Genomic DNA, 15,157 nt, shown 5'->3' with positions numbered 1-15,157 from the left:
TTCAGCTTACTTGCCTGTTTTTGAAAGCTTAGATTTCTTTTCAATGTTGCATTTAAAGTTAATCAAACAAAAATGGAAAGTGATAAATGTTTCTTCGTAATCTTGCTGAGGGAACTTTGAGATATTGTAGAGATTATTGCCATGCTATGCACTGTTACTGTGTACTTTTTTTACTGGTAGAAGAGGGAGGGTATTTCTTGAAAGCCTCAGGCCACAGCAAGTAGTTACTTATAATTTCAGTCACAGTGCTTTTTAACAGCATAAAGCATAACCATTTGTTCATTTTACATAATTTAGCTGCATATGTTTTGATTGTTTCTTGCCTTTAAAAGGCCACTAAGATAAGTGGAATACACTGACAAAATTTGCTTGTTTAAGATACAACTTAACTTGTTGGTTAAGTTGTTTTGTGATCATTTGCTGTTTGCTGTGACTGATGTGGCTGTAAGGTTGATGTGTACAAATGAGGAAAAGCTCATTAATCTCATGGATATGGAACACCTGAGTAAGTAAGAAAATGACTCAAAGGCAAGGAGCAATTTTTATGTCACCATTGTGACAATGAGCAATTTGTATTTTGGGGATTTTGACACACATCTTGTATGTCTGTTACCCACGTATCTGTTCCTGAAGTGGTATGTTGTGAAGGAGTCCATATATGTTGCTGCAGTGCTGCCTGACTGGTAAAATCAATGTATTTGGACGTTTTAACAGTAATACATTATTCTGATTTGGTGTTATTTTACAGCTATTGTGCATTTTGCTTTTGAAAGTTAAACAACATGCTCAGCATGGGAAGTCAGACACAATGACTGTGCTAAACATCTTTAACAATTCTGGCTGGTTGCATCAGATCTGATCACATCTAAGTCTATACACCTTGTGGTTTTGTGTCATTCACTTTTGAGCTCGTAATCTTTTGTATTCTATATTTGTAGAAGAAAACGTTTTTATAAAGGTGCCTGTGACTGCTCAAGGCCAAGTTGTGAAACTACAGGTGTGCTCTGTGTTAAATGCTTACCATCTTGCCACATTTCTTTGAAGTCAGGTTTTCAAGAGTCTGAGAATTTTTTTATGGCTTGAATATTTTTATCTAAGGACTGTGTGTTTTGTTTTCTTTTTCCTTTGGGAAAAGGAAAAAGCTTTATTCTGTAGCTTTGTTTCTGTTTCAGGCCAAGATTAGAAGAAGAATGGAGGATTGATTTCATCCTTCCTCCAAAAAGAGGAGCTAATAAACTATCTGCCTGCCTCACAAAAATAAGGCCACCCAAATCCATAGCATCTGAAATAAGTGTGACCTCAGGTGGAATTCCACAAATGGAATACATCCATTTGTGTCAGCATGTTGAGAGCTGAATTTTGGAGCAGTTGCCAAAAAATGGCAAGTGGATTGTATTTACTTTGCATTGGGGGATTTGATTTACTTGCTTAAAACTTTAACTGAAATATCAGAATGTAAACAATCAATCTATTTACCACAGTGTTGCCTAATTATATGATTGGGTGGCAGAACAAGATCTGCATTATTAAGAGGCTAGAAAAAATTGTAAGGCCTCTCATCAGTAGGTTTTATTATAAAAGGGATCTTTGGATAACAGTGACAACTTATACTTTCAAGTCTCATAAAGGTCTTGAAGCAGAAATGAGGCATGATCAAATAGATTTCATTTAAAGTGAAATGTTTTAAAATAAAGTATAATAGCATTGTTGAATTAAGCCAATAAATAACATTATTAACATTTCATGCTTAGTCAAATTGGATAGCTTTTCAGATAGAGTTGACTTTGAGTTGTGCATTTGTCCAAATATTTTGTATTTAATTTGTTTTTCTTGTCTGTCACTTCTGCATTTACCTGAGATATTTATCTTATTGCCTTGTTTTTAATGTACCCAAGGGAAAAATAAAATAGGCTAGTAGTCTTGTATTAAAAGCATGACTGATGGATCTGTATAAGCTCACAAAACCTTAGAGTGTTTTCAGGGATGCATCTGAAACTGGAGTTTAACAGCTCAACTGTAACTCATTCTCCAGATATTGGTGTAGTCTCAAATCACAGTGTAATGGTCCATTTTTTTACAGCTGAAACTACAATATAGAGGTACAGGAGTGCAAATTAAAGGCTGAGTTTGAGTTCAACTTCTGCCTATGGTAGAGCAGATTTTTTTTTCATGCTGGATTAAACCTCAAAAACTGTCAGGCTAACAAGGAAATTTGCCTGCTGGTGAAGGCAGCGTGGATCAGTGAGCAGCACAAAGTTCATTTAAGTGGGAGACTACTTTCCTGGAGGCTAATCAAGTTCAGCTGAATGTGAACTGTCTGAGGACCATTGCAGGCCTTGTCTTTTGATCAAATTCTTTGGCCTTGTTTCCTGAAAAATAGATGTAGTTCCTACGTAGTTTTAAGAACCTTCACAGAATATTTGAGGTATGACTACCCTAGTGGACAAGGGAAGAGCTACAGACATCATCTATCTGAACTTTTGTAAAGTCTTTCACTCAGTCTCCCACAACATCCTTGTCTCTAAATTAGAGAGAGATGGATTCAGTGAGGGGACTGGTAGATAGAGAAGAAAGTGTTTGGACAGTTGCTTCCAGAGGTGAATGGCTTAGAGTTTTGGTGGGCATCAGTGACAAGTGGTGTCCCTCAGGAGTCTGTATTTGGACCAGTGTTATTTAATACCTTAATCAAAGTGATTGAGTGCACCCTTGGCAGATTTGCAGATGACACCAAGCTGGGAATTGCAGTTAACACACCTGAAGGATGGGATGGAATCCAGAGGGAACTGGACAAGCTTTAGAAATGGGCCCATGGGAATCTCATGTGACTTAATAAGACCAAGTGCGTGCTTCACCTGGGTCCAGGCAATCCTGGTATTAAGGCGGGCTGGGGGATGGACAGATGGAGAGCAGCCTTCCTGAGAAAGACTTGAGGGTGATGGGAAATGAGAGGCTGGACATGAGCCAGCAATGTGCACTCATAGCCTGGAAAGCCAGACGTGTTCTGGGCTGCATCCAGAGCAGTGTGGCCAGCAGGGAACGGGAGGGGATTTTCCCCCTCTATTCTGTTGTCATGGAACCCCACCTGGAGTGCTGCATCTTGCTTTGAGGTCCTCAGTGTAGGAAGGACTTTGGCCTGTTGGAGTGAGTCCTGAAGAAGGCGACCAAACTGAAGGAGGACTTCTATGAAGAAAGGCTGAGAGAATCGTGTCTGTTCAGCCTTCTCTCTGAAAAAGAGAAGGCTTCAGGGTGTGTGTCCTTTCATTATGTAGAGAGAATCTTCAAGAAAGCTATAGAGGGACTTGTGATAAGGGCATGTAGCGATAGGAGAAGGCTTTCAGTTTAAGTGGAAGAGAGAAAGTAGGTTTAGATTAGATATTAGAAGAAATCCTGTACTGTGAGGATGGCCAGAGAATTTGTGGGTGCCCTGGCCTTGTAAGTCTTCAAGGTCAGGTTGGGTGGGGCTTTCAACAAGATGGTTTAGTGGAAGGTGCCTCTGTCCATGGCAGGGGGCTTGGAACTAGATAATCTTTGTGGTCCCTTCCAGCCCAGACTGTTCTATGATTCTCCACAAAGCCACATTTTAAGTTTTGTATCTTACTGGAAGCTACAGTTCTGATAGCCCACTGCATTCTTAGACCATATCTGTAGTTATAAATAAGGTGAATGAGGGCCTGTTTTCTGGTCCTAAAAAGACTGTTTTCTGGTCCTAAAAAGACTGGCATAACATGGATTGTGACAATATGGCTAAAATTCTGTGAATGCTTTGGCCTTGTCTGTGCTGCCTATTTGGAACAGCCATGGCTTATCTTCTGGACCACAATCTGGGCATGGCCTGAGAGAGTGCAAGTTGGCAGGGGTCAAAGCTCTGCTGGAGGCTGTGTTTCTTATTCTGGGTGCACTGTGGGTGATTATGGACAGCAACCGAGTTAGTGTCTGATCCTGCTGAGTTCACTAAGTTAGGTGTAGTAATAAACCCTGTGTAAAGACCATGTTAGAATCTCTGTGTTAAAATAGTCTCCTTAAGGTGAAGTTAGTAAGTGTACACAGAAGTCATATAGGAATGATTCCTTGTTTACAGATAGGATTCAGTTAAGTGTTTCTTTGTATTTGTAAACTTAACTCATTGCGTGGAATATCATCCCCTGACCAGAATAAGAGCTGTATTAGTAGCCACACTGTCTTTAGATGGTTCCTATGCACAGGTCTGTAGTGACAGGTTGTTAATGTAGCATGGTTGGAGGGCACAGGGCATCTTTTACCTCTCAGCATTCCCAGCCTTTCTGCAGGCAGTCAGTGACGGGGTTGAGCATATAGAGCAAATCTACCCCTCAGCAGACAGGTGTTGCTTTGAGACTTTACTCTTTATTCAGGAATTGGTGTGTGAAAGGAGTATTTTCCAAAATATTTAGCTAGTAGTGCATTTCTGAGAATTGAAGCTTATCTCTCCCAGACAGCAACTGCAGGTCAGCTTTTCCAAAGAGCAGGTGGCTGATGAGTACCTTGCAGCTCCTGGCAAGCTCTGAAGCCTGACATTAGCTAGCTACTAGATGACAACAAAATATCCACCTCTACATTTTTAATGGATAAGAAAAGTGGCTGAACTTGTTAGAAGTTTTTTGGGTTTTTTTCCCGAAGTATATTTCATGGCTTCCTCTTACTGTATTTGTTTGGTAAAGCTTTTAAACTATTTCTTGCTTCTTTTCTGTTGCCAGTTTGGGAGAAGCCCTGGTATCACTTTAATTCAACAGAAATTGCAAAATCAGAAGGAATGACTGTATGACGGATGTCATTCTTGTTTATATTGGATGATTTCCAGGAAACAGATTTATGCCAAATTATGGTGTTTTAATGATGAAAAGTACTAATATTTTCTGAAGAAATTACTTATTTGCAGGAAGCACTCAGTTCTCGAAGCCATCTGAATTTAGGTGAACCACGGAATAGTTTGGTAAAGATGGTGTAGTCATTCTTATGTGCTAAATAGTTGGAGAGGGTAGGGCTTAATTTTTCCTTTCAAATTCAGTACTGCTTGGTGGACAGATTGCACATATGAAATCCATTGAGCTGGTTGACTGTCTCAGCAGGTATCAGCTAGAATATAGTAAGAAGGTAGCAGGGGTTATGTCCATGAGAAGTGCTTTGTTGCTGGAGTTCCCCGAGGTGTAGTTTGGTAGCCTCCCTAAAGACATTGAATATAGCACAAAACCTACTGGGGATAAGTTTAGACTTTCTTTAGTAGTGGCAGATGGCCACTGTTCAGTTTATTTGTTCACAGTTTACTGTTTAAAAACTCTGAGCGGTGTATTTTGTTAAAAAAGCATGGGAGGGTGCCAAAGAATGGAGAATGGGCTGATAAGTAGGGAAGGAGTGGTAAGCAGGGGTAGTGGAGCAGGAATACAGGTTGGGAGAGAAGAGTGAAGGGCAAAGAAGTTTAATGGAGATGAGAAGAAAAGGATTCTCACAAGGATTCAAGAGACTGAGTACGATTGCTTCATTCCAGGGAGACACTGAAGATAAATGATCTGGATGAAAGGGAGAGTTGCTCTCCTCAGTGGTATATTCAGGGAAATTCCACAGCACTTTGCCTGTCTTCAGCTTAGACTTCATTATACGAGAAACTGAGGCAATAACAAGTAAGGGGAGATTGTAAGTTTGGGTGTCTGCATCTCCATAATTTCTTTATTTAATAATTTGACTACTGCATTGCTCATGTTCCAGTCTGAGATGCTTATTTGAAAAGGATTGCTTATAAAAGACTGTTTTAACTGCCCCTTCTCAAGTAATTGTGTATGGGTTATTGCTCCTTCTTAAATACAATGACACTATACCTAAAGTATTGCTTTTAGTGGCACTTGTGTAAATTATTCTTTTTCCAGAGTCCAGTTACCTTTTTTGAGTGATACCTTATTATGTGACTGTTCTCACTGATTTCACCTGAATTACTTAAGAAGTATATATAGATTGAAGAAAGGGATTTATCTCAGTTTATCTAGAATAAGTTTTTGTATTTATTTAATTATAAAAGACTCAGTTACAAGATTGATTGCTGTGGTGTTACTGAAAACTTGGTATAGATCTCATTCTAACTCTCAAGGCTGCTTCTATTTGGAATTCATATCCAAAATTGCTTAATGGCATTTCTGTTTTTTCTCATAGGCGATGTTCAGTCTCTGCATGGTTGAGAGTGAAGCTGATGAGGTGAATTTGCATGGTGTCACAAGCCTTGGTTTAAAACAAGCCCTGGACTTTGCATATACTGGACAGGTATTGTACAGTTCTTCAAATTAAGAAACATGATCGAAAGCAACTGCATTAAAAACTGAGTATGACCTTTTTAGAGTCACTAGAAAAACTTGTGCACTGCTCAGTACAAGCTATTTTGATTTAACAGATTTTAATTTTTGTGTACTGTGGTGGATTTTTTTTTTAGAAGGATTGTTTAATAAAAACTGCTTTATGTGCATCATTGTCAAGTAGGGAGCCATGTAGGGCTTGCAAGCCCTTTTTGTGGTCCCTGACTATTCGTAAAATCTTAATGTGAGTTGAATCTGCTTGCAAAATTAAAAGTAAAGAAAAGCATTTCCCTTATAATAAATATTCATAAACTCTGCAGTGTTTGACAAATTATGTAGTTGAGGGGAAAAGTAGTCACTCTCTGGACAGATGCAGTTGAGATATCTTTGTAAATGCTTATAGATACTATACATCTTCATTTTGGCCCATTCATTATGGTACTTCAGAAAATGTAGAGTGATGCTCCTTTTCTCTCTGCCTCTTGCCAAAAAAATTCCCCCAAACAAAAAAAAAAAAAAAAAAAGGAAAAAAGAAGCACGTGTGACCTGCCATATCTCTGCACTGCTTTGGCCCATTCATTATGGTACTTCAGAAAATGTAGAGTGATGCTCCTTTTCTCTCTGCCTCTTGCCAAAAAAATTCCCTCAGACCAAAAAAAAGGAAAAAAGAAGCATGTGTGACCTGCCATATCTCTGCACTGTATGCTTGGAGAGTGTTGCTGTGTGACTTTGTCTCAGTTCAGGGTTCATGGATAGTGAGCTCAGAACACTCAGCTATTTTTGGTTTGTACTTTAAAATTCTAGATAACCAAACTATTTCTGGAATATCACTACGGTATTTGAGCCCATTGACGCACTAGTGACGTTTATTAGTTAATTTTGAAAGGAAGGCTTAAATCCATGCTATGATATGCTGAAGAGTTGTTGGGTTGTAAAAATTTAAGGCATCTGCTTCCATACTGTGAATTGAGTATATGGCCTTATGTGTTTTCTTTTTTTTTGGGGGGTTTTTTTTGGTTTTTTTGTTTTTCTTTTTAAAGGAAACTAAATAGAAATAAGGGGGGAAAATTCACATGTTTTAAATTGGTGGTTTTTTTTTCTTTTTTTTTTTTTTTCTTTTTAAAGGAAACTAAGTAGAAATAAGGGGGCAAAATTTACATATTTTAAGGGAGCTATTTTTGTCACCAGCCCAGAAAACAGTTATGCTTTAGCATTGCTCTTAGAGACCAGCACTTGAATTTCTTTGAAAAAAAAAATTGAGTTTGTGCTGTTTTTGAAAACATGATTTATTCAAAGATATCTTTGATATAAATAATAAACAGAGATGCCATACAATATTAGTAAATTAGCTGAAGATCTCAGTACAAGACTTGTCATTGGTATGCTTTTTTTTTCTTTCAGTTGTTAAAAATTTAATGTCTTTGATAAAAACGAAAATGTTAGGTGCCTATACATTATCATATTAGTAATTTAAAACTATAGGCTTATTGTTCTGAAAACTCTGGTTAAATGAAAGTATCATTTTAGAAGACAAGTTGTAATTGATTTCTATCTGACCCATCCCATCTGCTGTGATTAGAGGCATTCCCCATTTTCTGCAAAATCCAGTCTAACAACCTGTGTAAAATACATTGAGAACCTTTGAAAGGATGGTTGTGGCTTTTATGTAATCCAGCATGTGACCCAGGTTGCTTCCAGGATAGTATCCTCAGATCCCTAGGAAATATGTACCTTCTGTCATTAGCCCTTTAGCAACTTTTGAGTCTCATTTTCAGGCATAGCCTACTTTGAAAAAGTGAGTGGGTTTCCTGAGTTAAATATAGCTGTGCACGTGTGTAGTTGCTCATACATATAGGGGATTATAAGGGGAGGCTGGCTCTGTCGTGTCTGTCAGATACACCAAGTGCTACTTTGATGCACAGACAAATGAGAAGGATTCTGTAGGAGTTGTCATGTAAAGATGCCTTTGAAGCACAACTTAGTGAAATGTGGGTCTGAGAATTAGCAGTCTCGTTTCCCTTTCATCCTTAGAATTCTCTTCTGGCACTGTGTATGTGCCAGAGCATTGCTTGTGTTCTGACTCAGACTGACAGAATCTGGGTGAACATTTCAAGGTAGTGAGTGGGAGTAATCCACAAAGGCTATTAATAAATAACTGGATTACTCCATGCTTATATCAGAGAGTCCTGAAAACAGAATTGTCTTCAGCTTGGTTTGCAAACTCTTCCTGTTTTTATAAGACAAATAAAATATTTCTCAGTAATCCAAAAGTCACTCATGCCAAATACAAGCTTATATTGCTCTGAAAATACGGGTATCAAGATATGTTCTGAAGTGCCTCTTAAAGGTGAAAACTATGAGCTCTGTTTTTTCTATTTTTTAAAATCATATTTAGCCCAAATGTTAGTTAAAAAAATTGGTGTTTGCCTAGGTAACACTGTGGAACTCCCTAAAATATCCATGTCTAAACAGATAAGTAATTAGTTGCAGCTTTCATCTCTTTACTTCTTTAATATACTACACTTATATTTGGTGCATTACACTTCAAATTGAATGTAGCTTTCTGTGTAAACTAATATGCTGGAGACATCTGGTGGAAATACTTAATATTGCATGATGGCAGCATTTGGTATCTGCAGTTTTTGAAAGTTACTGAAATGAGGATACTTAATTTTTATGATGACCATGACATCTGAAATTAAACTTTGTCATCCTTAATCTTTTTGTTAATTTGAAATCTTCCTGTGGACTTCAAATACAACCTTCATTGTCCTGTCTACTTAGGCAGACAGTACCTCATTGTAATTACTGTTGAAAATATTTTGCTTTATCAGAAAAATTGATTGTTCAGAAGAAAAGAATGTTTTAAAACTCAAGTTAAGGATAAATAATATAACTCCAACTGAACTAATCTATCAGTATAGTCCTTAATAATTACACAGAAATAAGTTTGTTACAGAAATAAATAAAGGCTGACAAAAGGAATGGCATGGATTTTTATTTTGTTCTTCACATGTATGTTCTTAGTAATCCTTTAATAATAAAATCTTCAGCAAAAAATGTCTTATATATGTTTCATCTTGTTCACAGGCATTTTACTATGTAATCCCCATATTCAGAATTCAGAGATACAACTCTTCCCCTTCTTAGGTGACTGTTTTCCTATTGTAGTTACTGTATCCTTTCTTCCCAAAAGGGCTCTTAGGTAATTCTCTTTTACTTCGTAGCTAGCAGTGGTGAGGCCAGGCAAGAGTCTCAGTGAATAGATAACTCGCCCTTTCTTCTCACAAGGGCATTTTGTGAGTGTCAGATGTGCCCTGGAAGCAAGATGGATCAAGTGCAATCAATTTACAAACAATATGTTTTAGGATACTCCTACAGAGAAGCATTCCTAGGCAAAGAGTTTGGAGCTCATAATTCCTGCTATCAAAATAAGAGCCTAAATCACTGTGTCAGAGACTTGTGGGCATTGCTTTCTACTATTTTTGACTACCTTTTAAGATTTTAACTCATTTGTTAGAAAAAGAGATAATCTTGGAGAAATGGGGTAGCCATTAATAGGCCAGTGTAGCTGGCTGATAAATCAGAGGAGCACTGGCTTTAATTTGCAATGGATGATTGTGATCCTAATTCAACAAAAATACAAACTGAGTCTCATGCATACTGAAATGCTTCAGTCTTGGTTCTTTCTTCTTGTTAATATATGTTCTATCATATGTTTTTAATCTGTGGCAACAAATAGATTTTGTTGCCAAATATTTTGTATTTAGATATAATTTTATTTGATGACCTGAAAACAGATTACAAAAGCAAGTAATCCCTGTCTTTATTTTGTTGCATCACAGCCAGGAAATTAATTTGGGAGAAAATAACTTTCCAAAGACAGCACAGCACACTAGTAGCTTCTTAGTACTTAATACCAAGTTCTCCTTAGTCCTGTTTTCCTAAGTGGCTGGTCTGTTTATTCCTCTAAACTCTAATATTTTGTTTTTGTATTAATAGAAATTACATCTTCCTTAAGTTATAATATTATCCTGAATTAGCAAAGCTGAAATGAAAGAGTTAGTGAGGAAGCCCTTATACATGAGGCTTTTTATGTTCAGCTCTTTCTCCCAAAATGAATTTGGGGTAATTTGTCCTGTGATGCCTTCTTAGCCCAAGATAAACACAGCCTAACTTCTGAACTATGGCATGTTGAAATGTTTCCTTTTATTAAAAGCCACATACAAAGTTGCACTTACAATGATTCAAAGATAGGCTTTCAACTTTCTGTTATTAGCATATTTAACACTTTTTCTTTTACTCACAAAATGCTAATGCAGCAGCAGTGTTTCAATAAAGGTAATGTGAGTATATTATCCCAGTTACAGATCTAGAACTTCATTTTATTTCCAGATATGTTGCTCCCAATATTACTTCAATGCATTTCCAGTGTGAGTCCTATTTAACTGTTGCCTTTACTTTGTATTCAGTCAGTTTGAGACCTATCATCCTCTTAACAGCTATTATTACTTTACCAAACAGGTTTCAGGAATTGGTAGAGTACTATCAAGTGATCTTTCAAATTCATGCACACAAACTTCTGATTAGTTAAAGTATTATCTTACAGCTCCTTTTTGAAATTGTTCTCTTAGCTTTGGTATTTCTTTAACAAAAACCATGAAAGAGTAGAATATCTTCTTAGATAGTAAAGAAATAGTAGAAATAATTATTATTTCTAAGTACAACTATTTCTCTGTGGGGGGAATGCTATAAAGGAGTGGGTTAGCTGGTCGAGAAGGGAGTTGGAGTTGTTGGCTGTGCTGTGAAGAAGGTGTCATTGCTGTGAGGAGCTGCCCATGAGCAATCACTGAGAAGGTATGGAGCTTTTGCAATAAGATGACAACATTTCTTCTTACAATTTCTTTGATTCTTTGTAGAATATTGGCTTTAATCTCTCGTCAACTCCCCTCCTTATCTGATGCTGGCTGTTTTTCTAGTGATCAACCAGTATTTCATCTGCCATTTTTAGTTAAGACCAGGGTAAGGCAGCTGTCAATATCTTAATGCTCCTTATTGTGTTAATCCTCTCTTGTGGGTGGAGGTGTATTGCAAAGCTGTGTTGTGATGGTTGATTTTCTTGGGGAAGTGACCTACTGCATCCTGTGCACAGCAGTTCCACTGGCTGCTTTAAATTAAAATGATTCAATTAAATTACCTGCTGTCCCTAGCAAAAGTGAATTCAGCTCTTTTCTACTGGGGACAATATGCTAAAGTGATGGATAACTGAGAACAACAGGTCTGTGTCTTAGTGTAAATATGTAATATAATTTTTCAATGCAATTTCAAAGCAAAAAATATTAATTTGATACTTGGTTTTGGACACTTCATTTTTTACTTCTCTCAGGATAATCTTGTTTCTGTATCTGGCACTAGGGGTTACAGCTACTAGGTTCTAGATTCTCAGTTCAGCTAGAGATTGCCTAAAAGGCTTAGACTAATACAGAACTTTAATTAACTCACTTTATGTACTTAACTGTAGAGAAAATGGAATATTTTGCTTTATTTGCTCCAGACAGGAATTTAGGTAGGGATAAGAGAGTTTTTCTAGTGCTGAAAGTGATTAAAATAATGAAATACCTTCCCAAAGAATAGTGAATTTGCTTGGAGTCTTGCTTATCCAAACCTGTTTTAATTACAGTAATGGTACTTAATAGTGGTGTGACACTATGTCAGGGAAAGTTCAGGCTGGACATAATGAAAAGGTGGCAGGTCACTGGAATATGTTCTCCAGGGAAGTGGTCATGACACCAAGCTTGTCAGGGTTCAAGGAATGTCTGGACTTGTGTTTAGTTTTGGATAGTCCTGCAATTAGCAAGGAAATAGGACTAGATGATCTTTATGGGTGCCTTCTGAATTGAAACACTCTGATTTTATAATGTGTATGCTGTGCACTTAACATGGATTTTCTTCTAATATTCTGGAAAAATATTATGATGTATCAGGGAAATACTGGTCATGGTGCTTTCTGGCATTGGCTAATGAGACATCTGGATTTTGTAGCAAGTGCTACCAAACATTGCATGCCAGGGCTTTGGGCAGTTGCCTGCAGGGACTAGAACATTCTTTCCTGACTCACTTTTTGGAAGCAGCACTTGTCAATACGCAAGGAGCTCAGTATTCAACTGAATCATGAATGAACAGGGAGACAGGCAGAAGTGCTATCTGGTTGAGAGTGAAATGCAGTCTAAATTACTTTAAAAGAAAAGTTAAGGTGTTTGATTGCTCTGAAGCACACAGAATGATCTCCATCAGGCAAAAACAACTGATACTTGTGTTTGATGCCTGTCTTGTTTGAAATGCTGATCACTGCAGATGGAGTCAAGGAGGAAATTTTTTTTCATCAGAGTGGCAGGAATCTTAGAACATTTTCTTCTTGTTTTCTGTGTTAAATTCCATACAGTTTACTTTCTAGAATTTTCTGACAGGGCTGCATATTTCGTTACTCTTTGAAAATGGGACTAAGGAGAACTTGGTGTTAAGCACTAAGAAATCACTAGTGTGCTGTGCTGTCTTTGCAAAGTTATTTTCTCACAAATTAAATATGGCTGTGTATTTCCTTACTGTTACAGCATAATACTGGTGTATTTTAAATGTGGATCATGCCACCATCTCACTTTTCCATTGTCCCACAAACAGCTGTATGGAAGGGAGAAAAATAAGGGGGATATACGAGTAGCTGGAATGAAGGTGATAAAAGTACATTTTCAACCTCTCGATCTTTGTCTGGGTATGCAGTTTAGTCTTCTTGGGCCTAAAGCAGCTATTGTTTAGTGTCTTTAAAATGTGTGGATAAATAAATATAGTGGCCTGCAGTGTTCAGGGAAGAGAACATTCTAGTTGTTCTTTCCAGATATAAACCTCATGAGACTCCACAGATGTGACAGTTAATCTGGATCTTACCTTCTCCCTCAGGCTGTAAGTTGATTTGATGGAAAGGACAGCTTGAGGAGTTTTCTTTTCATTTTCATTCTTTTTTTGGCTGTTATTGCTTTCTTTGCTCTGACCTTTTTTTTTTTTTTTGGTAGGCCTATAGGGCTTTGTTTGCTGTAGGAGGGTGGGTTCAGGAGGCATTAAAAAAGTAGGAGGACGCTTTTGATCTGGACAATGTGGAGGCGAGGCCTGAGTAGTTGTTCTTAAGACAGGTCGGTGGTTCTTATACATTCTGTTGCTACAAGTCTCAAAGAAGATTGAAGAGAGGGGCAAGATGCATGATATCAGTTTTTTCCCATGCTTACCCAGAGTCCTAAGGTGTTGGAGGGGATGCAGGTTGAGTTGGGAAAGGAAGAAAGAAGTCTTGGAGTAAGAGAGAATAAATTCTAGTTTTGAACTGCTGGCTGGAGGGTAAAAATATGGGGCAGGATGTTAAGGCTCCTGTGTTTCTGTAACAATGGGACTTGTTATAAAATTGCCTTTTCTGCCTCAGTACTGTGTTTTACAAGGTCAGGTTTAATTTAACATTTTCTAGTTCTTGTATTTGAAGAGAAGCTTTATGCAATATATCCACACAGTATAAGTGGATAAGTTTTCAGATAGATTAATATTGGATGTCTAAAAATAGTGGATCTAAGAAATTTTGTAATCTGCCTTTCTGGATCTCGTGACCTCAGCATTCTGCTACACACAGCCAGATTTTGCATTGCTTCAATCCCTTGGACTATGGATCTGAGCACAGTAGGGACCAGACTGTATTTTATGCATCCTCTCTGGAGGGTTTGTGGCATGATGGAGAGTAGAAAGACAGCTTTGAGGAACGGGTTTCCTGTTTGAAAACAGTCATTGTAAGAGCAAAGTAGTTTGTCAAAGTAAATCAGTTTGAAAATGAGCAGTATGTCAGGCTTGATGGCTTAGGAATGGAAGTTACTCATGTATCACATGTTCTGCCTGTTGTATGCAGGGAAAAGGTGCTTGAGGGGATTTTCTTGGGTACCATCGTATGCCAGAGAGAAGTTGAAAGTATAATGAAAATTAACCCCTTGAAATAAGGGTTGGGTAGAGGGGTGACTGTAAGGTGCAGCCAGGTGCAGTACCTGAATTGCATCTAATTAATCTTAATGTAAAAATAGTACAGCAACCATTCTAATATAGCCTGTGTCATGAGAAAGCACATTCTTCGCTTGTGAAGGTTGCAGTTTTTGTCTGAATTTGATGAGTCCAAATTACTCTTAAGTTTCTGCCCCAGTAATTATGCCTCATAACGCTTGGGTCAATAATGGATTACAGAAAATGATTAAGCTTCTCTCTATTTTTTCACACTGAAATTTATGATTAATTTTGAAATTGTGAATCCAAAGTAGACCTTAGTTTCACTGTCCTTAATTTGCAATAAGCATCATTCTGTAGACCTGAGATCTATTGTTTTGAGAGTTAGACAAGCAGAGCAGAGTCAGTCACTGTGTGTGCTTGTGGGGTGCATTTGATGGTATTTATGTGCATTTACTGTTAGTATTGAGCTGGAAAGCCTGTGTAATGTATAGAGACCTATGGTGGTAATTTATAAAAACCAAGCAATTGCTTTAGTGTACAAAATTTCAAAGATGTGGAATAATTGTGAATTACCGCAGTTTCAGTAGAAGGAAGGCTTGCAATATTTTCTTCCTTCTTTACTTATCATTTTCTTTTCCTTGTGGGTTTTACTAGCATGCAGTTTCCCAATGGTGAATATCTAGCATAGATGAATTAGTGGTTTTGTCTATATCCAAATGAGTATTGAATAAAAGTACAGATAGTTCCCTTTAAAGCAAAGTTCTGTGAAGAGATAAACTAGACTTTCCCCCATTATCTTGGGAAACACAATAGTGAATCTATTTCCCCAGTAGAATATA

The 15,157-nt window shown here is 37.5% G+C and overlaps 1 protein-coding gene across 8 annotated transcripts in view; it reads left to right on the top strand.

Moving 5' to 3' along the window:
* Positions 1–15,157, top strand: part of KLHL32 (kelch like family member 32) — a 124,326-nt gene that overhangs the window by 42,802 nt on the left and 66,367 nt on the right. For 6 of the 8 annotated variants that reach the window (XR_005629735.1, XR_005629732.1, XR_005629734.1 and 3 more), the window contains one exon: positions 6,157–6,264. Coding sequence is in view for 1 of the 8 variants with exons in the window: in XM_039728647.1 (XP_039584581.1) it covers positions 6,157–6,264 (108 nt within the window). In the remaining 7 variants the exon portion in view is untranslated. Of the gene's footprint in view, positions 1–5,424; positions 5,514–6,156; positions 6,265–15,157 lie in introns of those variants that run through there. The other 2 variants (XR_005629737.1, XR_005629739.1) reach the window with 2 other exon arrangements.

Source organism: Passer montanus, unplaced genomic scaffold (genome assembly GCF_014805655.1).
Source record: "Passer montanus isolate IOZ18808 unplaced genomic scaffold, ASM1480565v1 scaffold11, whole genome shotgun sequence".
Lineage (NCBI taxonomy): Eukaryota > Metazoa > Chordata > Aves > Passeriformes > Passeridae > Passer > Passer montanus.
Note: the sequence above shows the minus strand (reverse complement) of the source record. Positions and strands in the feature narration are given on the sequence as shown.